The 27,346-nt window shown below is 42.9% G+C and overlaps 1 protein-coding gene across 1 annotated transcript in view; it reads left to right on the plus strand.

Moving 5' to 3' along the window:
• The window catches only part of cacna2d1a (calcium channel, voltage-dependent, alpha 2/delta subunit 1a), an 86,351-nt gene that overhangs the window by 38,982 nt on the left and 20,023 nt on the right, over positions 1–27,346 (plus strand). Inside the window, exons 7-27 of the mRNA XM_035148136.2 lie at positions 10,300–10,431; positions 10,919–10,988; positions 11,482–11,532; positions 12,042–12,141; positions 15,140–15,298; positions 15,779–15,883; positions 15,986–16,064; positions 16,810–16,859; positions 17,022–17,111; positions 17,703–17,765; positions 18,656–18,739; positions 18,837–18,911; positions 19,971–20,042; positions 20,144–20,215; positions 20,299–20,360; positions 21,193–21,269; positions 22,773–22,781; positions 24,389–24,397; positions 24,787–24,847; positions 24,949–25,055; positions 27,231–27,315. Coding sequence (XP_035004027.1) covers positions 10,300–10,431; positions 10,919–10,988; positions 11,482–11,532; positions 12,042–12,141; positions 15,140–15,298; positions 15,779–15,883; positions 15,986–16,064; positions 16,810–16,859; positions 17,022–17,111; positions 17,703–17,765; positions 18,656–18,739; positions 18,837–18,911; positions 19,971–20,042; positions 20,144–20,215; positions 20,299–20,360; positions 21,193–21,269; positions 22,773–22,781; positions 24,389–24,397; positions 24,787–24,847; positions 24,949–25,055; positions 27,231–27,315 — 1,612 coding nt within the window. The remainder of the gene's footprint in view (positions 1–10,299; positions 10,432–10,918; positions 10,989–11,481; positions 11,533–12,041; positions 12,142–15,139; positions 15,299–15,778; positions 15,884–15,985; positions 16,065–16,809; positions 16,860–17,021; positions 17,112–17,702; positions 17,766–18,655; positions 18,740–18,836; positions 18,912–19,970; positions 20,043–20,143; positions 20,216–20,298; positions 20,361–21,192; positions 21,270–22,772; positions 22,782–24,388; positions 24,398–24,786; positions 24,848–24,948; positions 25,056–27,230; positions 27,316–27,346) is intronic.

Here is a 27,346-nt window from a genome sequence, read left to right on the forward strand (position 1 = left end):
TCTGTTTTACAGCTTGTTTTAATATCATTATTTTCATTTTATAAACATGCAGCCATGCAGCAGGAATACGTAAAAACTACAGAACGCATTTCTAAGAAACTTGGTGGATCAGGCTGAAGGAGAGGATCCAGGAATGTTTCATCACCTTCTTTAGAATTGAAATTAATGGATTCCTAATGAAGGCATATTTAGGGAACCGATATTTATGAGTGTGTGCAGTTTGGTGCATCTTGATTGAATGTAAGGGAACTGATGGGGCTTGGCGGAGATGTTTGCTCCTATGAGTGCTGCCCTGGTTGGTTGGTTGGATGGATGGCTGGTTGGTTGCAACAATAGGACATGGGCCAAGAAAGAACCCATTCAATTTTGGAGATTTGGATAAACCGGTGGATCTAGGAATGTTTTATCACTTCAATATGGAAAGATCGACCATTAGCCTTGGTGTTGGTTTGTGGTCTCTGTTCCCCCTTCGCAAATGTTAATATGCTAACACATGCTGCATACAGAAATAGAAGGCATATTCATGCGTTTTCTATCTGCTGCCGCTATGTGGTATAATTACACTTCTCTCACATTAAGCAGATCTAAAGTTAGAGCTCTAACTTCACAGGGACGACCGTCTGCCCCTCCCCGCTGGAGCCTTTCCCAGCATGCACTGGACATAACACAGGGAAAGCACACTGGACAGGTCACCACTCACGCTGGATTCAGCTCGCAGTAATGAAATCTGGTATAATAAAGAATTCTATTAGCGAACGTGGCCAGACTTAAACAGTTTTAGACAAATTTGAGTCATCAGGAGCCACATAATTGGACTCTTACCCTTTATGACTTAACAATGCCAAATGCAAAACAGACATTACTGTAGGACTGATGGCAGCAGGGTTAATGGCTTTTGCATGACTTTGTAACTCAGGACAACACTGATACCAGAATAAATGAAAGGTGCAGTTATCTATAGGGTAAAAAGACAATCAAGGGTTTTTCCATGCAAGATTTGAACATTTTTGCCGTGTTGTATGAATGTGTTAATTTGTGATTGGTCGTGCAATCGGCTCTGTTCAATTCTTTGGTATTGGTCTCAACAGAGAAGCTTCACCAGGCGATATACATGGATGGCTGGCTGTGTACACAAACAGGAGCAGAACATACTTACCCACACACACACACACACACACATGCACACATGCACAAACACACAGACACACTCCCTCAGGGTTCTGAGCCTCTTATTCTAGGACACTGAGGAGCACGGTGCAAGGCATGAAAGGATGCAGTCATGTCTTGATACGCACTCGCATAAAACATGCAGCGCAGGTCATGTCCTTCCATGCATACTCGCACACACACACACACACACACACACTAAGTATGGTGGAAAAGAGGGTTAGCAATAACAAGATGCAGACTCGCTTGAAGAAATTACTAATAGCATGAAGGGAAATTTGTAATGAGACAGACGAATATATGACTATTAAATTAGAAATTACTGAAAACTGTTTATTGCAGAAACAATGTGCATCTTTTTATGTTAAAAAAAATAACTTTGTAGTACTTTTTCTAGTTTATTTTCTTAATTCAAGTTCAATATATTTGGTTGTATTTGTGATTTATTTTAATTTAAAGTTATATATAATAAGGTTTCTGGTTAAACTGTAAAATGTTAAGCCTCAGTTACACTTCTCAGTCATAAGACTTTGAGAATCTTAGGAATAGTTCTAGGTTTTATTTTTATTCAAATATGAATAATGCACAATAAATCAGTGTCAGAATTTTTTCACTGACTAATATCAGCCATCAAACATCCATATTTTTCAGGCTGTAGTAAAAATGCTTTGTTCAAATAGTTTAAATGATCATTCCACATGTGACCCTTTCTGTTTGACTCCTCACAAACGAAGCAGGCATCAAACTTCCCTTCACACGCAGGCGTACGGCATCAGCTAATGGCCGCCTTGGCTTTGATTGAGCATTCAATATCAATTTGTCTAATGGCCGTGACAGTGGCTCCGCTAAATGCGGTGGCCTGGGTCACGTGACTCTAATGCCTTTATACAGTGAGTGAGTCAGTGCAGTCGGACTCTGGATGTGCAGAGCGACTGGAGCCTCTGACTGTGACACGTTCTGCTCGTTGCCAAATGCACTCAGTTATTTTTACAAGCAGCAGCTATAATGAGCTGGAAGCGAGGAACATTACCAGAGAAGTTCATCAGTGACTGTGTCTCACTTTCTCTGACTATATATACACTTTCTTTCTCTTTCTTTCTCTTTCTTTCTCTTTCTTTCTTTCTTTCTTTCTTTCGTTAGTTCGTTAGTTCGGTTGTACTGTCTGTTGCTCTGTCTGTTGCTCGGTCGTTCTGTCTCGCTCATATTAATTTAGCTTTTTGATATTGGGGAGAACAGGGTGTTAAATAAACCACATACAATTCTTCTGTGCTGTGACTGTGTCTGTTGGACCTCCTCCATCACTTAGTAAAGTGGGTGGGGTCTGGGTGGAGGTAACACAGTAGTGAAGCTGGGCAGGTGTTGCCCCCTCTCTCTCTCTTCCTTTCTCTGTCTCTGTCTCTGTCTCTCTTCGTTTCTTCCTCTCTCTCCCTCTCTCTGTCTCCAGGATGGGCTGCCACATTGATGCCACTCCGGCTGGCCAGCGTTGCCATGGCAATGTGTATTCGAGTGTGAGTGAGTGTGCATTAGAAGGAGACACACACACACACACACACACACACACACACACACACTTAGACACGCCCTGGTGTTCTGTCTTGTTGTACGGAGGGAGGACTGGTAACTTGATTAGGGGACACTTTGTCTAGACAAGACGGGCGTCCTTGTGGCTTTTACTGATTCTCAAGGAGAGACGTGTCATCCTCCTCTTCCTCTTTCATCGGGGGGGTCGACTTTCTTCGCCGCCACGTCCTTCTCCTCCCTCTGTTTTTTTTTTAAGTTCCTTTCCTCTTTTGCTCTTTTTTCATTCCTCTCCACCATCCTCGCTCTCCTCTTCCTCCTCTACGTCTCTTAACCCCAATCTCCGTCCTGTCCTCCCCTCATCCCTCGCTCCACTTTATTAAGCGTATTAGTAGTGGGGTGCATGGAGACAAATGTGCCACTGTCTTTCTCCCCCGCATTAGTCCTGCTGATTGGAATCTATTCTCCCCGCTGATCCAGTGTGGGTGGTCAGACCGAGATTCATTATCCTGTTTGTGTGTGTGTGCGTGCATGCACAGAGGAGATGATTTCCGAGTGTGTGTGTGAATGTGTTTCAGGGACATAGAAACACTTGTGTTGTCAGAGTGTGTGTGTGTGTGTGTCACATCACACACACCTACTGTACTGTATATGGATCTCACGGCTGCATATGCGTGCCTTCTCGCTCATTAGGCAGATTGGCGTGGATACGATACGAGGAGATGAGCGGAGAGCGCCGCGGCCCTGGCAGGAGATCCGAGGCTCGTCTGATGCCCGTTTGCATCAACGCCGTGTGGCACCTGTCAGCCCGAGACACGCACACACTGTGACGTTCCCAGATACTGTGACACTGTGTGTGTGTGAGAGCGTGTCGAAGTCGCGGCCCCCGATGGCAAAGCTCACAGCGTACAAATTGATTTTCTCCTCCCTTTTTGCACTCTTGTGCCACTTGACACACGTCCCATTTCATTTACAACGCTGGCTGCCAAACTCTGAGGTATCTTCATCTCCATCTCTCCACATCCTCCCCTCCTCTTCCCTCCTCTCCCCCATCACCACCATTACGTCTGCGACCTGTGTCCTTGTGACAAGTTGGCTGCCGTCCCAGGATGATTCTAATCAGCTGATTGGGATTTGCGTTGGGATTCGCCTCCATGCCACAAAGTTCCCAGAGAAAGTTTCTTTCTTGTAATCCGGTTTATCCTTCGTAGAAAATACATATTTCTAGCGCTGTCACTCACTGCACTGATTAATTCTTTCCAAGTAATGAATAACCAATATTTTTCAAGTGGAAACTTCTGACTGACATTGATTCTTGGGGCTGAGGCTGATACAGATAGTAAAAATTTTCCTTTACTGATATATATAAAATTAGCAATGATTGCAAAGTTGTCGTTATCAAACCGTTATGACGAAGAAATGTAATTAAGGCTTGATATTTTGTAGTTTAACCATAAACTCTATGAGCTGAACATACTTTTCTTTACGTAAAATGTAAACATGAATGCACAACTTTTATCAAGAATCAAGATTCTCTATTGTCATATGCAATGAAAATGAAATTCTTACTTTGCTCGTCTGATAATGGCACAGAAATAAAGATTAAACACCATAAGAGAGATTATTAATGAATAAATACATTAACTATATGTCTGTGAAAGGCTCATATCAGACATTCAATAAATCAGTCGTCTTCATTTTGCGACTTTATGATCAATGTGTTTATGTGTTTTGTGCGAGTCTTTGCTATTGATCTCAAACCTAAATGACCAAAAATACCTTTTCTCATCTTCTTATATGTATACACAAACGCACACACACACAAACACACAAACATACACACTCCTCCTGCCATGGCTCTTATGAGTGTGTGACGTTTCTCTACATCTTCATGTCACCTCGGGTGGTTTTCACACACATTTGTTATAACCACACTCATAGAGGAACACATTACCATCCACTCACATTTCAGCACTGGAATTGAAATGTGATCTATTATTTATTTTCACATTTCCTTCCCTTCCTTCGTTTTTAAACTCCTCGTCTTCCTGCATTAGGGCCAATGAGATAACGTTGGATCGAGTCCATCCCACTGGACTGAAAACCCAGAATGTTAACATGACGTAATGGGAGGAAATATGAACTTTAAAAAATGTCTGAAAACAGCAGACACAGTGAAACAGTGAAACATCTAATGTCCTGGAGTGACAGCTCAGCTCAAGTCAACCGTAAAGTTCAAACACCTCCAGCGCTCTCTGCAGTTTAGAGGTCTCGTTGTCCCCTGTGTCACATTTGTTACTTTTTCTCAGTTTCTTATTTCTTTTTCTGTATAAATTAGCAAAGCAAACCGGTCCCGTCTTGTTTGGTTCAGTATAACGTGACCATTTGTCTTCTGGCAGGATTTCAGGAGTTGCGTGTTGATGCTTGTGTGACGTGATGTAATTTCACGTCGATAGCACAAACCAGAAGTGGCACTTAGAGAGATAAAGGAGGTGGGGCACAGTAACGAGGATGTGACGATCTTGATTGTGTTTTAACTGGAAGTGTCGACTCTGGGAAATCCGGTCGTTTGTTGTGGCTCTTAATGGTGAACAATGAGTTACTAGATGCATATCGACGACAAAAGTGAAGCCAAAGCAGCTTTACCGCCCTCTAGTGGCTAGTTGCAGCATAGGTCAAAATCATGTCTCCTCCTTGTTAGCAGATGGGACATGGGCACAAACTTAAAAATCGAGTTTCACACAAATTTCCTCCCCCAGAGATGGTTTCTGTAATTTTCGGTAGATTCAGGCCACGATTTTCTGCCTACGTAGCCCAGCCAATGTGACCAAACCCAATTATTATTTTTAAATCGCTGTGGTATCCACACTCTAATGTGCAACTATTCATTTTTCAATAAGTTTGGTTCTAATGAGTTATTTGTTGTTATAGAAATGAGGGGAAATGTCATGATTGACAGCTAAGACTGCCTCGGGATTGGTCGAGCGTGTATCGGCGTCACCAGTGCGAGATGGCGTCCGTAGTTGCTCTAATTAACAATTGCTTGTGTGTTGTCCTTTGTGTTCACGAATCCCTTTTGACAGTTAAGAAAAAAAGATGTGTTTGCTGGTGGAAAGATGATTTACTCGATGCGCTGGACGTGTTGCAAGTTAAGCGAGGACGTGTTCACGCTCACGTCACAGTCGGTCGCGAGTGGCGGAGTATCATCGAGTAGAGGGGCCCCTTCTGATACGATGATTGCAGGCTCTCGCCACTTCAGCCCCCACCGTGTAATTACTTTCCAATGCGCAGGCACTTTCTGCCGCCAGCAAGCCGATGACAGGTTCCACCACGGGGCATCGCTTGGCACAGCTCTCCCTCCTCTCCCTCCTCTCCCTCCTCTCCCTCACCTCCGCCCACCGCCGTCACCCTCATCAGTCACTGCCAGAATCCTGTTTGATTTGTTTTTGAAAGCATCTACATGCCTCACAGGGAATATTTAGCATCTTCTCTTCCATATTCATTCCCCTCATCCCTTCCCCTCCCATGAATCATTCATTTTATTTTTATCTCCCATGTCTTTTCTTGTTAACCATGTGGTATTGGAATAGTTTGATGTATAAGGCTGCGATTGCTGGTGTCTTTTCCTAATTATATTTTCTGTGAAACAATGATATTGTAGTACTCACTCAGTTATTTGTTCGATTTTGACATGCAAATACAATTCAAATCTCAAATGGGTATAGGTCTAACCAGAGTCTTGCTTGGTGCCAATTTGCACAAAGGATCCGTGTTTTCTCCGGGGGGGACGAGGGATTTGGGGCTTTTTTACTTTGCACTCAAAACGGGAGGAAACAACAACTTTTACTCAGATCCAGTTTTCTTTGAGACATCGGTAATATTCATGTTTGTTGCTCTGCATTAAGTCTAAAGACACACACAAGCCCTCTCTCCCCTTTAACAAATATCCCTCAGGACACGCTGCCCTGCCTGACGAGCAGAGCTGACCAGAGCATGTGTTGCCGTGGTGATGCTTTATTCTCACTTCTTCCTCTCATCACGGTGACCTCGAGTCGGCAGCGGCAGCTGCATCTTCACGGAGATGGATCTGTTTACACTGAAACCGTGATTTGTTCCAGTATGTGGCGGAGAGGGCTGACACTGCCGCGCATTCGCTATTGTTGCCAAGGGCTCATCAGCGGAGCCTGACCTGCCCATTTGTGTGTGTGTGTGTGTGTGTGTGTGTGTGTGTGTGTGTGTGTGTGTGTGTGTGTGTGTGTGTGTGTGTGTGTGTGTGTGTGTGTGTGTGTGTGTGTGTGTGTGTGTGTGTGTGCGCGCATCCAAATTCCTGTGGGAGGCTATAATGCGTTTGTCAATTTTACACGAAGGAAACACATAAAAACGTGCAGGAAGTAAGGACACACACGCTCAGGCTCCGTCATCTATTCTGTCTCCTTCCTCATCACGTCTACGTCTTGACTTCAAATCAATTGCAAATCAAACATGTAATTTCTCCTCTGCCCTTGTTAGTTTACAGTTCAGTACCAGAAAACACCACAGCTTCCTGTACGCACTCCGGTTACCCTGAGACTTGTTGCCACTGATGTCACAGAAAACCAGCAGGACTAATCCATTAAGGGCCATCCTCGGGGAGCAGGGGGAGATCAGGCCTGAACAAATTGTCTCCACTTATCATTGGGACACGCTTTGCTCGGCAGTACCACGGGGGAGCCATTTAAAGCCTTGCCCTAAACCCTCTCTTTATCCTGCAGAAGCATGGAAATAGAGCCAGGCTAAAGTGGGGAGAGGACGGGGGGGGTGCAGCCAGAGGGAGAGGTACAGGACGGTGAGCAGAGGAAACGAAGAGGAAGGTTCAGACAGTTCAGGTTTTATGACTCAGCATTTACTTTGTTTACTTTGTTTAAAGAGTACGCTGTGGTTTTCTTCCTGGTACATTTATCGTAGTAGGCCGGTGATCCCTGTTCACCTTATACAACGTCATAAGAGTAGGTAAATATTCACTACAATGTAAAGTATCTCTGAGAGTACAGCTCATATACATATATCCTGTAATAATAGAATAGGTACCTGGTATTAAAATAAGATCCTAAATTGTTGTTGTACAGTACCTACATATGGGTCAATGACGTATAAGGATTTTCAACAGGCCAATTTTAAAATACAAAAAAAAAGAATATCTATTATAATTATTCAAACATTAGGAATGTTGTGAACACATAAAATCATGTAAAAATTTCAAATTATTAGATTTTAGTGTTTTTTCATCTAGATGAATTGGCCGTGGCCTTAAAAAATGTCGTGGTGTGACCGTAATTTATCTTAAAATGAATTAATTTCCTTAATATGCTTACATTTTTTTTTACAATTTCTCAATAATATAAAGTCATTCATGATATTGTACAAAAATTAAACATAAACGTTGTTTCTGAAATATTAGAAAAAAATACTCTAATTGCATAGAAATATTTTCCAAATAATACTAAAATAAAGTACTTTATGTATATAAATCATTAATTGAATTTAAAAAAGGCCCAAAACTCCCAATCTAGGACATATATCTATCATGTAAAACACTCTGCAGTGGTCGCACCACAGTTGGTCGCACCACACATGATATTTTTCTAGTTCAGTGGTACTGGTTCGTTCTGTAGTGGTAAAAAGTGACATCATAACTCCAGAGTACTTGCGCCGTACGTAAGTGTTATCCAAATTATTATGTTGTGTTTTCTTTGCCTGTATATCGTTAAAAAGTTTTCAAAATGTTGTAAAGTTATATTTATGTTGTTAGTCTAATCTCTTTGCCGTAAATAGGCTAAACGAAATGTTAGAAAGATTTTTTTTAAAAGTGTTTTTGGCTGCACATTTTACTCTTAATGTCCCAAAATTAATTGAAAGTATACGCTTGTGCTGAACTATACTTGTACAGTATAATATAGCAGCGTGTGTAAACCTATATTAGATGGATCGGCACGAGGATATTCATAGTCTTGATGATACTTTACATCCAAATGAGTTTGATGATCCTCTTACTTTTTGCCTAGTGCTACATTTCTGTTTTCTATTAAACGAACTACTTGAGTATTTGATTTTGCTATTTAATGAGGTTAAAATCCCCCACCCCCCCCCTCAGGGTCTTTGTCCAGTGTTTTGGTTGACGACCAGAAACCAGTTGCTAAACATCAGCGTGTTGACGCTCTGTCGTCAGCATCTAGGTCAGAGCTCTGCTGTGCCAAAGCACACAGTGGGAAATGGACTGCTTTTATATTGCACTCTGCTGGTCTGAACAACCACTCAAACAATACGAGTCACATTCACGCAGCACTTTCATATGCAGCGCTGTTCCACCACACATCCTTCACACGTGATAAAGGACCCTTGGGCACACGGGCTAAAGGAGCTATAGGGATCAAACCATCTTTGCTTAAGTAAGTGGATGACCCGCTCAACCCCCTGAGCCACACTGGGGTTAACAACGTCACTTTCTGTTTAAAACATGGATATTTAGACGAAACCCCCTCGATTTCTTTTGAATTTGATTTATATTCAAGACCTCCATGGTATAAATGTGACTCCTGTGTGTGTTCTGATTGATTTACAGCTCAAAACTAATGGCGTGTGTGGTTTTTCAGGCCAATGCATCAGTCAAAGTTAAATCAAATCTCTTCTCTCTCCCTCTCACCTCTTCTTGCTGAGTTGTCAGTAATTCTCTCACCGGGTTACGGGAGCTTCTCGCTAACTTATCGTGAGATCCAGATTTCCTGGATGTCCCCTCCTTCACCCTGATGTTTCTTTTTTCTGTTCATGTTGCTTTAGTGCTTTTGCAAACACACACACACACAATATAAACGAGTGTGAGTCATGCAGAGCTTTAGTTTGACATGCAGCCCACTCTCCCAGGCGGAGAGCTGCCTTTTTGGATCAAACTTGACTGTTGGGAGAATTAAGCCACTGAGAGCTCCTGCAGACAAACAGGTAAATAAACAAATTTATTGCACTTCCCCCATCCCCTGAGTACCCGGAAGAAGATTTTGTCTTATTCCAGAAATATCAAATTCAATCACTCTGCTTCTACCATCCCTCTCTCCCCTGTGCCTCCTCTCCTCACTTCTGCTCACTTTCCGCCGCTGCAGATTTCTGTGTGTGTGGTTTGTGGAGTGAAAAGCACTAAAAGAAATGGAAATATCTGATCACAGTAGATTGGCGTCCGCTTCAATATCTGTGAGGAGGCTTCCTCTCAGCTGTCAGTGTCAACAGCCTTATACAGGATGTGTGTGTGTGTGTGTGTGTGTGTGTGTGTGTGTGTGTGTGTGTGTGTGTGTGTGTGTGTGTGTGTGTGTGTGTGTGTGTGTGTGTGTGTGTGTGTGTGTGTGTGTGTGTGTGTGTGTGTGTGTGTGTGTTGTTGTGTGTGGGTGTGTTAGTAATTTCCTTGGTTTCTCCTCCTTCAGAATTGTTTTTTTTTTTCAGAGCAAATGGTTTTTGAAAAGCCTCGACATTTTGTGTTTGTCTGATCTTTATTATTTTGTACTTCAGGACAAATATGACTCATTTAATCTTTCTCTGTGTGTGTGTGTCTGTGTGTTTGTTTGTGTGTGTATGTGTGTGTGTGTGTTGCAGCCACCATCATATTGAACGAGCTGAACTGGACAGAAGCCCTGGAGGATGTTTTCCGGAAAAACAAAGAGGAGGATCCCTCGCTCCTCTGGCAGGTGTTTGGTTCTGCCACCGGATTGGCCCGCTACTTCCCAGGTGAGCGGCCCGGCAGCCAATGGGCTTTCTCCGTCGGCCTGCTGACCTTTTTTTATGTGGTCAGTGATTGGGACACCAAAGGGCCATTTCAACATGTCGCTGACGGATGCATCCAAAATCAAGCAGACTCGTGGTTAGACACTGTGTTGCTGTTGGCTGACTCTGTCTTTCCTGTGACTTTGGCCTGAGAACGACGACAGTCAGTCATGAATCACTTCCTGGAAAACATGCGGAACATGTTAAAGTCTTTGGGACAACATGGCTGCTGGTTGCTAAGCAGTTTCATTTACTAATAACACTTCATAAAAGCACATTTTGCTGTTTTTGTACAGATTAAACACACGAGATGTCTGCTAGGATAAGAATCGCTGTATTAGGACATAAGAAAAATGATGAGACACAATAAGACTTGGCTACTTGCTCACATATTAAACCTTAATGAGAAATAAACAGAATTTTCCCCTTTCATCCTTCTGTCAAATCCCAGCATCTCCTTGGATGGACCTGAGCAACTCGGCCAGTAAGATCGACCTGTACGATGTGCGCAGGCGACCGTGGTGAGTGCAGACGCTGGTTTATGATTCGCCGTCTCTCGTCTATTTGACTGTCGGTCATTATTCTCCTGTTTGTCAAGGACACACACACACGGCTCATTGAGTTTACCTGTGTGATTTTCATTTTATATATATTTACATGTTGCACAAACGCGTCAGACCATCTGAACACACACACACACACACACGGCAGATCAGAAAGTAACCGAACAAAAGATTCATTAATCTCCCAGAAATGATTAAAATCTGGCGCGAAGCCACAAATTCTCTTTTAACCATGTTATTAAATTTCGTCTCCAAAGCCTCTTGGCCCTGACAAGCTGTTTGTTTATTAAAGAAACAATTCAATGTGCTAAGTCTTTGTGAGATTTGCTTGTTTCAATATTCAATAAGAGTCTGTGTGTCTGTGGTACGTGTGTTCGCCACTTGTACATTTTCATTGTTCTCAGTGTCCTCGACCTGTGTGTGTGTGTGTGTGTCTGTTGTTACTCACCAGGTACATTCAGGGGGCGGCGTCACCCAAGGACATGCTGATCTTGGTGGATGCGTGAGTGACGACTTCGTGATTCATCGATTACAGTCAGATTTTATTTTATTTTGTGCCAGACATGGCCCTGACGCCAACTCTCTGACTAGCCCCACGCCGCTGGGTGCGACTGCGACACTCACATCTGTGTATCGGGCAACTTCATCATTTACAGTCCAGTTACAGTTTAGATTTCCATAGAGAATCCGCCAGCGATAAGTCGCAGTAGCAGTTTAGATCAATTTGGAATTTGGAAAATTTCCCATTTCTCATTCAAACACTGGGAAAGGAGAGTTTATCTTTTGTACAAAAAATCCATACAAATGAAATCTATGTCAAATTTAATATATTCAAAAATTAATGTAAATGTGCTGAACTTAATGTATTTTAGACCTTTTTAGAGTCATCTGCTCCATGCAACTTCACCACTAGATGTCACTAAACTCTTCACACTGAACCTTTAAATGTATACTCTGATAATGTTTTATGTTGTAAAACTCATATCATCCTTTTTAATTCTTAAATTTCAGAAGCGGCAGCGTTTCAGGTCTCACCCTCAAACTCATCCGAACGTCCGTGAACAAGATGCTGGAGACCCTGTCTGACGACGACTACGTGAACGTGGTCTCTGTGAGTTTGCACACAGAAACAAACGTGGCGTGAATTTAATTTCAGAAATTCCCGACTTTCTGTCACTTCCAGAAGATTCCTGTGAGATGTCCAGGTGCACGTGTTGCTGGATGTTGACGTGTGGACTATTTGTGGCAGCGTTAACTCCTGCGGTTTGAGTCATTGGTTTAAACGCGGACGTGACCTTTTGAGTGACTTAACGCGGCACACATGGATGAATCTATACTGTGGCTGTATGTGTGTGTGGATGCATACTCATTTGTCTGACTCAGAGTGTGTCAGTTTGGTTATATGTGTACAGTATATGTGTGTTTATGTACCATGGGAAATATCCCAAGAGCATCTGAGCTGTATTCCAGTATGTGTGGCTAATAGAGCGAACACGTGACGCGGACCCTGGAGCGCCACGAGATAAGTTTGACGAATGAACGTGCGCTGCTTCGTGACCCACACGTTGAATCAGTGGCATGTAATGGCGAATCCCCTGTTAGGGCCCATTTGAAATTCAGTGGGACTCTCAGGCATCAAAGGATTGGATCCTGACACGGGGATTGTGGAAATGTTCATCCATCTTCATCTGAAGCCGCGCAACGATGAGGCGTGGTTCCTGCTTCCCAGTGATCTTAATGCCGGGAAGAAAAACTAACACGGCTTCCAGTGGTCACAGTGGTTATTCCCCCCGACTGGGAGGATTTATGAGTAGTTGCAGGAATCACACTGGATGGGATTCGGAGTGAAAAGTGAGGAGCTCCACTCATAACACATGTTGCCCCCTCAGTTTGTCTCATTCACCATTTTCCTCTGATAAATACACTTGAACAACAACACTGCCCCTTGTGGCTGAGTGGAACATGTCAAATTTAGGAAGTTTTTGAAGAATGAAAAAGTATTGTATTAGTATTTGGTTATTTAATAATATCATATTTAATTTTTGAATATTTAAGTCTCAACCCTGAAGCCCACATCCCACATGTCTGAAAATACGTGAAGCAAATAGTTCAGTATTTTCCCTGAGCTTTAGAGGGGCAAGTAAAGTAGGAGGAATATTTTTTTTTACTTCACTGTTTACTCCTGTTTCTCGACTGAACCCGGCTGAATGTCTCCTGGCTTCGGCTGCATATGAATTTTTAATGAAAACATATGAGAGTGGTGTCAATCTTCTTATCTCACTCTGCGAGAAAAACAGACGCTTCCCCCAAATTATTACTTTATTCTGCTGTGTGACTATTTTACAATCTTCTTTTTCACTGTCGTGCTTTCTACTTATTTTCATCTCATAATGGAGACCACATGTAAAAAGTCCCACTTCTGTGACATCACAAGCTTGAATTGGATGTTTTGGGCACAGGATGCATCGTGTTACTTGGACGTGACTCAAATCTCCTTGATCCTCGCTCGCCTCCTCCTCGTCCTTCTTCCGCTTCCCCCTCCGAAGGCCGGGAGCATAAATTAGGTTTTCACTTTGCTTTCCAAACTCACCATTAATTACATTTCCTTTCACTTCCCTTAATAAAGCAGTGGTTTATGTTTTTGTTTGGAGCTTTCAAATCAGCTAAGTGAAAGGGCTTTTGAAGAAAACGAAATCAGGCGGCAGCGTAATAAGGATATTGATGGAATCCAGTTCAGTTTTGTATCCAGGAGCATTTTGAAGCTTTGGTCTTTCATAATAAAATCGTTTAATTAAAGGCACTAAGTCTGCTCACAGCCCGGATGAGTGTGTGCGTGGAGATGTGGTTCTGACTTATTCACTCACTCAAAAATAAGAAATACAGTTTTTGTGTGTTTTGAGAGAGAATAGATTTATAGATGAATGTAGTTTAACACTTTTACAAGGTTTTAACTAGACTTTAGTTTCAATTTATATCAGATCTTAAAGATGCTCCCTTCCGCAATACATATGTGTATATATGTATATTTGTGTTTATGTATTTTTGTATATGCAATACATATATATGAATATATATCTGTGTATATATGTAGGCCTATATATACATATATACTGTGTGTTTGTGTATTTATATAGGCGAATGTGTTTATATACACATGCCCACATACAGTATGCTGTTGTATTGAGGTTTTAATTCTGTGTGGTATTTTAAGTTATGTGTTAGGTGACGCTAGATGAAGCTCGCGCTCGCTGTTGTTTATATTAGTGTGTGTGTGTGGGCGTGCTTCTGTTTAGAGGACGAATGTCTTGGCAGTTATTTGCCCTGAAAACTTCCGCCAACATGTTGAACAGTTGGAAACCGACATTGTGAGCTGCGGCTTCGTTTTGCTGCTCAAACACAAACCTGAGGAGAAAGAGAGGAAAAAGCTCCCGGGAACAAGTTCTGTTGGATTCTGTCTTTTGATTGCTGATCCTGGATTTTGTGTGAATCTCACAAAATATACTTCTCGGTATTAGCGTTCATGTTTGCCTCTTATAGACTGATATGAAAACTTAAAAAATCCATATCGGTCGGGCTCTGATCTTTGGAACATTTCTTCTTGCACCAGTAAACGATTGGTTTGTTATCAGGTGACTGGGAGTGTCCATCTGTCCCTCCACATGAACAATACTCATCTAAAGACACCTGTTACATTAATATTTTAATCCCACCATAACAGATCTCTTTGTGTTTCTTCTTCACCTCCTTATGCCACTGTTTTCACATCCCTACCTTCTCTCCTGTCAATCCTTCCTTCTGCTCCTATAGATCCCTTCGGTCTGTGCAGATTTGATTAACACTGATTTCATTAACACGTGAACAAATTGTTTCGACAGCAAGGTCAACGAGATAAAGCCTTATTAAATCAGCCTGTTTACTTTGCAATTACCTTTTTAAAGGGATCCTATAAACTCTCTGTAAATATCTGATTCAAAGTACATTCTGCACGTTCAAGGGACACTGCATGATTCTGCAGCGAAGGGAAACCCAGGCCACATATTTAAGAGGAAAATATGTGCAGGTTGCCTTCCCGCCACTTCCCGTCATCCCTCCTTCCCTCTTCCCTCCAGTTCAACGAAAAGGCCTCGCATGCGGCGTGCTTCCAGAACCTGGTGCAGGCCAACGTCCGCAACAAGATGATGCTGAAGGAAGCCGTGCAGAACATCATCGCCAAGGGTATCACCAACTACAAGGGCGGCTTCGAGCTGGCCTTCGAGCAGCTGGCGCAGGTAAGGTGTCGGCGTGCGGGGGGGGGGTACTTCTGCAGCGTCTGTGTGCGACATACGGGAGTGGGAGTGTGTGTGGTCTGCAGATTGGGGGGTGGAAACGTAGAGGATTTCGCTGTCAATCTGTTTGATTTAATAATTATTTTCCAGCGATGTCCCTTGAAATGTGCGGAAACATAACCATCTTATCTACTTTTTCTGAAATCTACTTAACAGTCTGATGTTCATGTAATTCATCATTTTAATTCAATTATGAAAATAATGATGGAACATTGGACACACACACACACACACACATCTACAACTCTCATGAAGAGTGAGTGTGTGTCGACCTCTTCTGGTTGTTTTGGACATTGCAGTTTCTTGGCTCAGTGGATTTTGGGCCTGAATTTGTTTTTGCAGCCACTTCCTTCATCCTGTTCCTGCAACAGAAGATTGTGTTGTTTTCATGTGAAGTCAAACATGTTCATTTATTTCCCTCAGCTGAACGTGTCGAGGGCGAACTGCAACAAGATCATCATGCTCTTCACTGACGGAGGAGAGGAAAGGGCGGAGGAGATATTTAAGAAATACAATCCAAAGCAAGCGGTAGGACTTTAAACACACGTTGTCCACAGAGGGGGGAGAGAAGAGTCTTTTCTTTTCATCGTTATCAGGTTTTTTACTAATTGATTCTTTTACATCTCACAGGTTCGAATCTTCACGTTTTCAGTCGGTCAACACAACTATGACAAAGGACCAATACAGTGGATGGCCTGTGCTAATAAAGGTAGGAGGGGCCATTAGAGCTCCACTTAAACACATACATCTTCTGCTGGATGAATATAAGTTTTTTTAAAAAGTACATTTTATCATTACTATTATACTTTACTTGATTTTTTATTTAGTAGTTTTTCTGATTTTTAACACAGTACAAAGGTCAAAGAGAATAATAAACTTGTTTTATAGAAAATAAGAAGAAGCAAACAGAATATCAAAGACAGAAAGCAAAAATAATACATTAACATTTAAATCAAGCACAGCTAATATAATAATAATACATCACAATTTTAAAGTAAATAGCACAAAGGAAAATAAGTAAATAGCTAAAACAATCGTTTAATAGCCATTTGGTAAGTAGAAGTATTGAGAGATGATTTAAAAGTTCAGGTGAACTGTTCCAGAGGTTCTGTCACCCTTGATTCTCGACCCAGAACCTCATCAGAACCTTTTCTCCGTGATGCTAAATCAAAATCCAGTCAGGTGCTGTTCAGTGGGCCTACAAATGATTTTTGTTAATTCTCTAACGCTGCTATAGAAGATCCCTTTAAATTCCCTGAGTTTGTTTTAGTCGTCCTGTATCTACACCTTATTCTTAACTAAATGGCCCAGTGTTTTCACAGTAAACTAATTCTGCCTTTGCGCTACATTAAAATGCTGCATTAATGGCCTCTTGCTAAACGTGATCTGATTTAAATGAACCTCGTGCTGTATTTTCATGTTGGAGGTTAAAACAAACGTATTTCTCTCCTCAGGTTATTACTACGAGATTCCCTCTATAGGAGCCATTAGGATCAACACACAGGTAAAACAAATACACTTCTCTAATGAACCATGAGCTGCTGCTGCTGCACTTTCCTTTCACATTTTAATTCTGTCTCACTGGAGCACGTGTGTCTTGTGCCCTCTTGTGGTTGAGTGGCTGTCGTGCAGGAAACTAAAACTCCAGGGTCTTTGTATTGTGCAGGAGTACCTGGATGTTCTGGGCAGACCCATGGTGAAGGCTGACCGGAGGGCCAAGCAGGTTCAGTGGACCAACGTGTACCTGGACGCGCTGGTGCGTTACATGTATTCACAGCAGATATACGGAGGTTTTGAAATGTAAAAGAATCCGTTTTCCCCGAATCTGTTCTCCGTCAGATGAAGGACTTCAGATAAGTCTCGTTCTGTTATTCGCCGTTTGCCATCCTGGTAAACTCAACTTCAACTCTGTTCCCCGTTGTGTTTGCGAAAGCACTGATTAACTTCCCCCCCCCCCATCAAAAAAACTGCTGCGCGAAGCCATTTTTTTTGTTGCTCTTAAGCCCCAGTCATGATTTACTTTTTTAAGAGGACGTCGTAGATAAGGAGGCATTCGGGGCGAACGCAGCCAAGCGGCTCGGTTGTTGTCATCAGTTTGCTGATAAGACGCTGTCAACGTTTGGGATCGGCGTCGACCTCGTCAGCACCAGAAAACGTCTCTGCCTTCTGTTAAAGAAAAGATCCTATTTCCAAGACGGAGCTGTTTTTTGGTTTTTCAAATGACCCGGTGACACTCGCGGGGATCTGTGGTTTACAGAGTTTTATTTCTATCATCGAGGATTCTGTGGATTTATGCCATGAGAAAATCCTCTGTATTCATGAATGTGTTGTGTGTTTGATCCTGCAGGAGCTCGGCCTGGTGATCACTGGAACTCTGCCTGTCTTCAACAAGACCAACACAGGCTCGAAGGTATTTAACAGCCAACTTTTAACGATACATTTATTGTAAATTACAACTTTTTTTGTATTTTATTCTTTGTTTGATAGTTTTTTTATTCATTTGCTCATCTTCCTTTTAATCTATCTTAACCTTTGCCAAGGAAAGGTCATGTTTTTACCCCTGCTGGTGACTTTTTTTTGTGTATAAGCAAGATTATGCAAAAACTACGAAATGGGTCCGGGAAGATTTTTTTTTTGGACACTTTCACCAATTTTTCAGGATAAATTTATGGTTCTTCATGAAAAAAGTCAGACGTTTTAAGATGACTGATGCCTACAAGTGCGATTTGGCGCAGTTTGATTGAATTGAAGGGAACTGTTGTTGGAGGTGTGAGCTCCACTGTCACTATAGATCTACCGACTACATTTCCTGACATACGCTTCAACCCCACGGGGCGCTTTGAGTCTGCCTGACGCGCCATATTGTTCCCAATTATCGTCTCATCCTCCGCTTTCATCCGCTGCTTTCTTGTGGCTCGTCCTCTGTTGGTCTCCCACACGCTTCCTCCACAGGAAGAGAATCTGGGGTGTCATAAAGCAGAAATCAAAATGAGATCAAACCTGCAGATCAGAGACGCGAATGATCCGGTAGCTAAGTGCTTCAAGATGAGTTTACATGTCTACTACCTCTGACTACCTCCGCTACGGTTGAAAGCAAGGCTGGAAATGCCTCGTCAGTGAGTCATGGCGTCTCCTCGGGCTTTTGGGAATGAGACTCACCAGATTTTTATTGAAATTTCCTTGAAATTGTTCAGAATGCACAGAGGGACTTGATTCATAGAGAAAGAACAACAGGACTCCTACGTGGGTCTTACACTCAGACTTTCTTTCTCTCTCTCTTTCACCATGGTGTCTTCTCAGAAATCACAGAACCAGCTCATCCTGGGGGTTATGGCTATTGATGTCTCGCTGGAGGACATCAAGAGACTCACGCCTCGGTTCACGGTAAGAGCACACACTGCAGAAACCTGCCTGTCGGTAGAGTTCATGGGTTCTTCCTGTCATTTCACCGCTGTCTTTCTTTCTTCCCTTTCTCCTGTAGTTTGGACCGAATGGTTACTACTTTGCCATCGACCCCAACGGATACGTGCTGCTCCACCCTAATCTCCAGCCGCTGGTAGGACACATCTCTCAACCATTTTTTTTTTTTTTTTACAACTTTTCGGCCTTTTGAACATTTAACAGCAACGGGTGTTGCACCAAAGATTAGAACAATATCATTAAGTTGCTTTAAGCCATTTGCTGAACATTAAAAGAGAAATATTCTGCTCATATTCAGGTTCATAACTTTAATTTGTTGTTAGTTGAAAAGCTCTACATGGGCTTATGTAATGAAAACATCACTTTCCTCAGACTGTCCATTGCTGCAGCTCCTCGTTTCAGCCTCTGTCTGAAACACCAGGTCGCCTGATAAATCCCAGTGTGCTCTGATTGGCCAGTTGGTCCACTCTGTTGTGATTGGTCAGCTTTATTCCAGCACTTGTCGGAAGTGTTGCCCTCTGCTCCCGTTTTACCTGCTTTGTCGGGCAGCGTGTCAGACTCGCCGCTAGGTACGCAGTATTTAAATGTGACATCATCATTGTGGTGAGTTATGGGTATTTAAAGAATACTGACGAGGCGTTCAGGAGCAGGGTTGGGCTTTTTAACTTTGCAGAACTTGTACATTCACCAAAAAACATATAACACACAAAAACAGAGAAGCATCTCCGTTTCCTTTAACTTTGAAGTCTCTTGCAGCCTATTGAGGTTTTAACATCCCGCTCAGATTCAGTATCTTTGTTTTTCAGCAACAGGATGTTGTTGTCTTTACGCTGCTTGTTGCGTTATTCTGCCGAACCTGCAGATATGATGTCAGTTTCTCTTCCTCTCTTTGACAAAAATCTCCATCATATGGCCCCGGGATGAGGATGTGGCAACATGTTTCCCATTGACCTTCGCTCACAGATGATTACAACATGCAGAAGTCCGAGTTACCAAACAGTCAGATCCACAACCTGTTCCCTCTTGGAGGTTGCATAACATCAGTGTGTTTTTGGAAACACATCATTAACTGCAGGTTTATTGCTCAGTTTTCATCCTTTGTACTACAAGGCCACAGATTGTGAGTTATTGAACGTCTTATGGATTAATTTCTTCCTAGTTGATTAATTGTTCCTGGTTTTGTTTTTCCGTGCAGACTGCCAAGTTCCATGAACCTGTAACGCTGGACTTCCTGGACGCAGAGATAGAGAACGAGATGAAAGTGGAGGTTTGGAAAATATTAGAATTTTCTATGAACCTGTGTCAGAATCGACATCACTGTAGTTTCTCCTCATAATACGTTGAATTTTTTTTTTTATTGTTCAACAGATGCGGAAAAAAATGATTGACGCACAAAAAGGGGATTACACGATGGCTACACTGGTGAAATCCCAAGACGAGGTGATTTTACAATGATCATAACAGTAATAAGTACGTCTGTGTACAAATGTACACGTGTGCTGATCAAAGTGTTTCCCTCACAGCGTTACATCGACCAGAACCACAGGACTTACAGCTACGCACCAGTGAAGGGAACAGATTACAGGTAAATATCATATTTTGAATATGTTTCAGGAAGTGATATTTCTTAACTTGTAAGAGGAACTGCAGAGGCCTTAGTTTGACTCACTTGGCAAATATAAATCAATATATTTATAATAGTAAATTAATCTCATTGGGACTAAGACTTGGCCAGCGACAGCCAGTGGCCGGAGGCTTCATACTTATTATTTATTATATTTATTTTTAGTGTTTTCCATCCGTCAGTTCGTACGTCTGCCACATTCTCGTGAACGCAATATCTGAAGAACGCCTTCAGGCTATTTCTTCAAATTTCGTACAAACATTGACTTGGACTCAGCGATGAGCTGATTAGATTATGTTTGCCACAGGTCAAAGGTCAAGGTCACGGTGGCCGCACAAGCACATTGTTTTTTGCCTTGTGAAAGTAATATCTCCGGAATGCCTCCAGGGAATCCATTTGAATTTGGGACAAACATTCACTTGAAATTGGATTTGATCTTGGCAGCCAAAGGTCAAGGGTCAAGGTCACGGTGGCCTCACAAAACATGTTTTTTATTTGTTTTTATTTGATATCTCAGGAACATTCAAGGGAACATTTGATCAGTTGTAACTTGGACTCAAAGATGAAGTGATTCGATGTCAGTGGTCATAAGGTCACGGTGACCTTCTGGGAATCTTAAGAAAACATTTATGCAGACTGAAACTGCACTGGATGGTGAAAGCATTCAGCCGCAAAGTTTCTCTCAAAACCAACACATGAATAATAAAAAGACATGAAAAGTTCCGTGCATAAGTAAACTCTGTTACGACAATTCTTCTGTATGAGATGTTTGTGTCTTTCTTGCGTCCCTCAGCCTGGCCCTGGTCCTCCCCGAGTACAGTATGCATTACATCCGGGCCACGATCGGTGACACAATCACCCAGGCTAAATGTAAGTTCCCCCGTAAATCAGTTCAAATCCCTTGTGGCATTATAGTAATAATATTCTGCAGTGTTGGGTGTAAAGTGATGTTAATGTTGTCCAGTGTCCGCTCTCCGTGTGAGGCTGAGAAATTCTCCGCTTATGGTTCCTATCCATCATTTACAGCAACCCCCTCCCACACACACACACACACACACACACACACACACACATATATACATATACATACACACCCACGTACAGCATGCCCTCGCCCCTTGTGTCGCCACGGTGACACACACCCTCAGTTGTGGTGCCGTTCAAAGTTTTTGACGCCAGACAGCGGGACGAGCGGCTCCAGTGTCGCCTTTCACACATATAGGACTCATCAATTCATTTACAGCCAAGTGTGTGTCAGTGTGTGTGTCTACAAGTGGGTATCTATGTGTGTGTCCGTGCTCAGTTCTATTGAATGAATACATATTGGATCAGAGGCTCCAGATGTGTCGCGCTGTCATGTCTCTTTTGAGGGTCTGTCTGTTCCCGCTAGTAAAAGATGTCATTGTCATAGTGTTACTCAAAGGACGGTTTTATTGTGTGTGTGTGTGGTTAATATGGAGCCATCCCTGGTTAGAGTCTGTCTTCCTTACGGTTTATATAGTTTACTTATAGTTTCCCATGTTTTGTATTAACTTAACATTGCATTTCGTACGTGTCAAAGGCGAACGTCCCACCTTTTATGCAGCTGTCAACGGCTCCTATTCCAAATAACTGTAGAAAATCAGTTGGCAGGGACTTAAAGCTTTCCTGACGGCGTAATCCATCACCGTCAAGGTTTCACCACCTCTATTTTTCCTGGAGGAGTCTCATTAATTGCGAGTTGGGAGCAGGGACAAGTTTTAGAAAACGATGTTTGTCGGTGCTTGGTGCTGGCTGCAGACCAGATGCGGTTATTGTTTTACAGTAAAGTTTAAAAAACGTTGCAGCGTCCTCGAACGCACCAACGCCAACGAAATTTACACCCGATCCAATTGGGGTGACAAAATGCATCATTTGAATCGCCGTTTAATCTAAAACTTAATGTATAGTTGATGCCATACATTTGTACACATACGATGACATTTCATGATCTTTGTAGAAAAACAGATGCTTGCACACAAAGTTGTTTATATTCCTGAAGAGAACTCTTTAATGATCTACGTGATCTCCATGGAAAACCTACTCTCATCACAACCTTAACCACCTCAGTGTGTAACCACAACCGAAACAAGTTAAGCTAAGATCATCCCACAATGTGACGGTGTAAACAGTTTCCCTGTCCTCAGATACACACCCACACAGCTCACCCTAGACGACCTGAAACACCCGGTGCATCTTCCACTGTTTGATGACCTCAACTTAAAGTTGAAGTCATCAAACCTTCTTTCCTCTCCTGCTCTCTTTTCCAACTCCCTGTTTTTCCTCTCCTCATCCTTTTTTCCCCTCCTCCCTCCTCAACTCTTGACCATCCCTGGTGTGTCGGACCCCCTGCAGCATTTTTGGGCAAGTATCCTCCTCTTGTGCTTTACCTCCTAACCCCCCTGTCGCCGTCTCCTAACTCTCAAACTACCTGCAGACGTTGGACGTTACTTCACGTCTGACCTGCTTCATCAAACACTCGCAAGACACAGAAGCATCTTTGTTTTATTTGCCTGTTTTCCTCATTAAATGGCTTCTAATGACAATTCTGTTATCCCGAATCGGCGTCTGCTCTTAGAAGCAGCGCTTCGCATGCGATGCGTGCCCACACAGCGCGTTGCAGACAGGGTGTGAATGTCTGCGTGTGCACGTATGTGTTTAACCCCCACCTGTTCAAATGGCCCTCAGATGTGGTTTTGGCACTGATCCACTCCTGCAGAGGGAAGAAATGAGGACAGGATGTTTGTGTTGTTTAAAGTTGAAGCCATAAAGGAGAAAGCTGCGGGTCTGCTCCCAGAATCTGAGGCTTTTTTTCTTTGTTTTATTTACTCATTTATTTATTTACTTTGACTCACTTTGAGTTTCACAGGCCTGTTAAATAAAAGACAGGGTCCAGCCTAATTCACTAACCGTCATCTCCTCTGCCTGTCCTCCTGTGTGCTGTGTCATCATCTCCATCTTGTTTGTTGGCATCGACATCTCAATCTCCACAAAACACGGCTAAGCTCTTGTGGTTTGTCTGAAAACCGCAGCAATGACTCGTGTCTGTTTTCTACTTTTCCAGAGAGGGAATATAAATGTCAGTTTTAAAAACCTCCAATGCTCCACTTTCTCCATTTTCTTATTTGTCATGCATTTAAGCCGCTCCGGGTTCTTGTCTTGCATGTTTCTATTTGTGAGATTGATTCCTGCTGGAACCCGTTCACAGCTTGGACGGATTGTTGGACGTAGCTGCATGTCTTAGATATTTCCCTGACTCAGTCGTTCGCGGAGGAAAAAAAAAAACTCCAAAAAAGATCTGGCAGGAATGTCATCATCGGTGCAAAGAGGCATGCGAGAGCACAGAAAATGCATGCAGCCGTCACTCCCTAAATCTCCCTGCGATCCATCATTATGAGATGCCGCGTTGGATTAATAAGTCGGGGGGCCAGATATCAAAGCAAAACCACATGGGTGCAATTATTTCCCAATCATGGCCACCGAAGAGGACAAGGGGGTAGCCCCATGTCGTCATGAGAAATGCTGCTGTACTGTATAATCAACTGTCGACACAATGTGCTTTGGAGAATGTCAAAGAAACGTCAGGGTTATGAGCCGCGGTTAATCCCCGTCAGTTCATTCTGATGCGAAAGACATCGCTGAATTACAAGAAGAATGCTAATACCACCGCTAAGAACACGTCTACATCGTCACGTTGAACACGTGTGACCACATCGTAAGCCGCTCTGTCTGTTCTCCATTCGGCACCGACTCCATTTCCATCCAAAGGTCTTCTGTTTGGAATGCAATATTTCTATTCTGGAGTCGCTCTGTGAATAAAATATTGTGTCACCTTTGACCCCTGTGGTTTTACCCTGTCCTTCTTTCTCTCCCCCTCCCCTCTCTCTTTTCCCCTCTCGTCTTTAACCTCCCCCGGGGGATGATTCTCTCGTTCGCTCACTTTCTCTCTGCTGGGATTTTTTCCACTCCAGGGAAAAATGGCAAGTATTTTATGTTTTTCCTCCTTTACTTTCATCTCCCTCCTCTTGTTCTCGAGCCTTGTAGGTCCTTTACCCAGAAAGAGTAGAAATGGGCTCAATTTTAGCTTTGATTTGTCCATTTTATTAGTTTGGTGGTTTATCATTTTCATATTTTGGCTTTGTGGCTAAATATCTTAATCTTAGGACAAGAAGGAGGAACGTGGTGTTAAATTCATGGATCCATGGCCCCTGATATTTGTTCGGCTCATTTTCAGTTGTTCTTTTTTTTGTGCGTTGTTAAATATTCCCGATCTCCTCTGTATACAATCCCTCTTTCACCGTAATATTAAACTGTCGGATTCTGACCTGTGTGAGGACGGGAACTCATAATATTTTGTCCCTTTCACCAGTTTCTGAGAGCCTGCTCGCCGACAAGTTTGATGAATATGGCTACACGTTCATCGCTCCGAGGTGAGTTGACGTGTCGTTTATTTGGTTTAGATTTTCTGAATGATTTCGTAACGTTATGACGCAGCACAGAGGCTCCTTTCTCCCCCCCCCCCACCCCGCAGGATGTACTGTAAGGATTTAAAACCACCCGACAAGAACACAAACAACACGGAGTTCCTGATGGAGTTCAACAACTACATCGACACAAAGACTCCAAACAACCCCATGTGTGAGTATTGAAGAGCAGTTCTTCACCTTGAAAAACTCCCGCCGCCGTCAACTGTGACATTTTCATTGAGAATAAAAAGCTTTTACACTGGATCTGCAGCAATAAGACATCATTCTCACTACAGACTTTACGGTATTTGGTGTTGTATGTATATGTGAATGAGCTTCAACCATCTGGCTTGGCATTAAGGTGTGCACTGAGCATTTAATGGAAGAGCGCCAAACCCCAAACCTATTCCCAGAGGTCTCCCTTCCCAGTGAAATACAGGTCTGGCTGGATGGTTTGGTGTGCATGAGCAGGCAAAGCTTTGTAATGTGGAGCCCCTGAGTTCGTGTTACCCATTTGACGCTAACTCTAAAAGTCTGACCATCACACGCCTCGGTGCACATGTGTGAGGTACGGCGGCTTAGATGTGACACGCACACACACACACACACACACACACACACACACACACACACACACACACACACACACACACACACACACACACACACAATATTCACCAGCAATATTCCTTCCACACCCCGCCTACAGCCGCTCGACCTCATCCAATTACTGTGTGTTTGTGAGAAAGAGCAGGACACGTCAAGCCAAGACGGCGAGCGGAGCAATAAAACACAAATCAGGCCGGTGGACCTTCTCCCAAGCATCTGACCAACGCATTAACATCCTTGGCATTTTCTTGCCTAAACTCATAGATGTGCATCACCCCCATATTTCTGCCTACTAATACAATAGGTCCCCAGATATTTATAAAAGTCCCTTTATTGTGTCCCCTAGCATAATTTGATGGTTCGGATTTAGGAACTCACTTCAAACACACACTCGACATGATCACTGCAATAAAACTTTTCACCCAATTGAAATATTACTCTCACCGTTATTAGCTGCGAGTTTAATGGAGTCCACAGGGAGTGCAGAGAGAGAGAGAGAGAGAGAGAGAGAGAGAGAGAGAGAGAGAGAGAGAGAGAGAGAGAGAGAGAGAGAGAGAGAGAGAGAGAGGAGTCTGGCCCCGGTGGACTTTTGGCAGCTCGAGTATCGTTACACGCTTTACTTGGTTAAAGCCACTGCAGTGGCGAAGAAGTTGAAGTACATTAGGAATTCCTGGGCTGCCTTCAATAAAAGATCCCTAATGAAAACCACTGCACAAAGGGGGTGGAGGTGTAGGGGTGCGGGATAAAGTGTTACACCAGCTGTTTTCTCTGATGTGTGTGGTGTGTCATAAATGTTGGAGGAGGTGGTGGAGGTGTATCGACGAGCCTCAACCCTAATGGACTGGAGCGGATCGTCCGAGTGTTCAAAGAGGCCGGCGCGGCCCAAAGTGGGCGAGCGGCTTTTTATCGCTCCGTTTCGTTCGTCATGTGGTCGTGTCGGACGTCTCGGAATGCAGTTTGGTCACACCTGTATCAACCCACCGGCCTACACCTTGGTGGCATCAAATAACATTTGATTTATAGCTTTCTATGAAATTCAAATTTCATAGTGAGGTGTCATCTTTTACCTTCTTTCCCAAAAACAATCACCTCTCAGATTTGCTCAACCGTGTTATTGCAACTTTGCATTTGGACCTTGTAGGGGCTTGACAATGTAGCCATATATCATTTAAAGCTTATGGGAATTTCTTTAAATTAAATTCAAATGTTCAAATGAAGTCATTGGAATTTTATGGGTCAAATGTCAGGTTGCTGTGACCTTACGAATCACGTGCTGGGTCTTATGAACGCAACATTTCCAGAACACCTCCAGGGAATTCTTTCACATTTGTTTGGCTGGACTCACAGATGAACTGAGTGGATTTTGGTGGTCAACGGTCCAAGATCCAGATCACAGTGGCCTCACCAAACGTGACTTTGGCTTCTTGAACATGATATCTCAAGTCTGTGTTTAGGGAAATTTATCAACTTTTGACCAGTTGTCACTTGGACTCAAACGCTAATTGATTCGATTTCCGTGGTGAAAGGTTATGTTTACGGTGACGTGTGTAAATAAAAGAGTACGTAGAATGAACCCACACCGGCTAAGATCATTCTTATTTTTATTTTTACAAAATCTGATGTCTCACAGATAAAAGACGGAACATTTCAACACACCCTCAGCAATTTCTGACACGTCAGCAGACACACAAATTTGGCACTGAAAGATAACATGCTGACTTTCTATTTTGCCCCCTAGGTAATGTGGAGCTGGTGAACAGACTGCTCTTGGATGCGGGCATAACCTCAGATCTGATTAAGCTTTGGAAACAAAATGAGCTGCCGTAAGTGCCGCGTCTGTGTTTTGCCAACGTC

The sequence above is a fragment of the Hippoglossus stenolepis genome, chromosome 22 (assembly GCF_022539355.2).
Source record: "Hippoglossus stenolepis isolate QCI-W04-F060 chromosome 22, HSTE1.2, whole genome shotgun sequence".
Lineage (NCBI taxonomy): Eukaryota > Metazoa > Chordata > Actinopteri > Pleuronectiformes > Pleuronectidae > Hippoglossus > Hippoglossus stenolepis.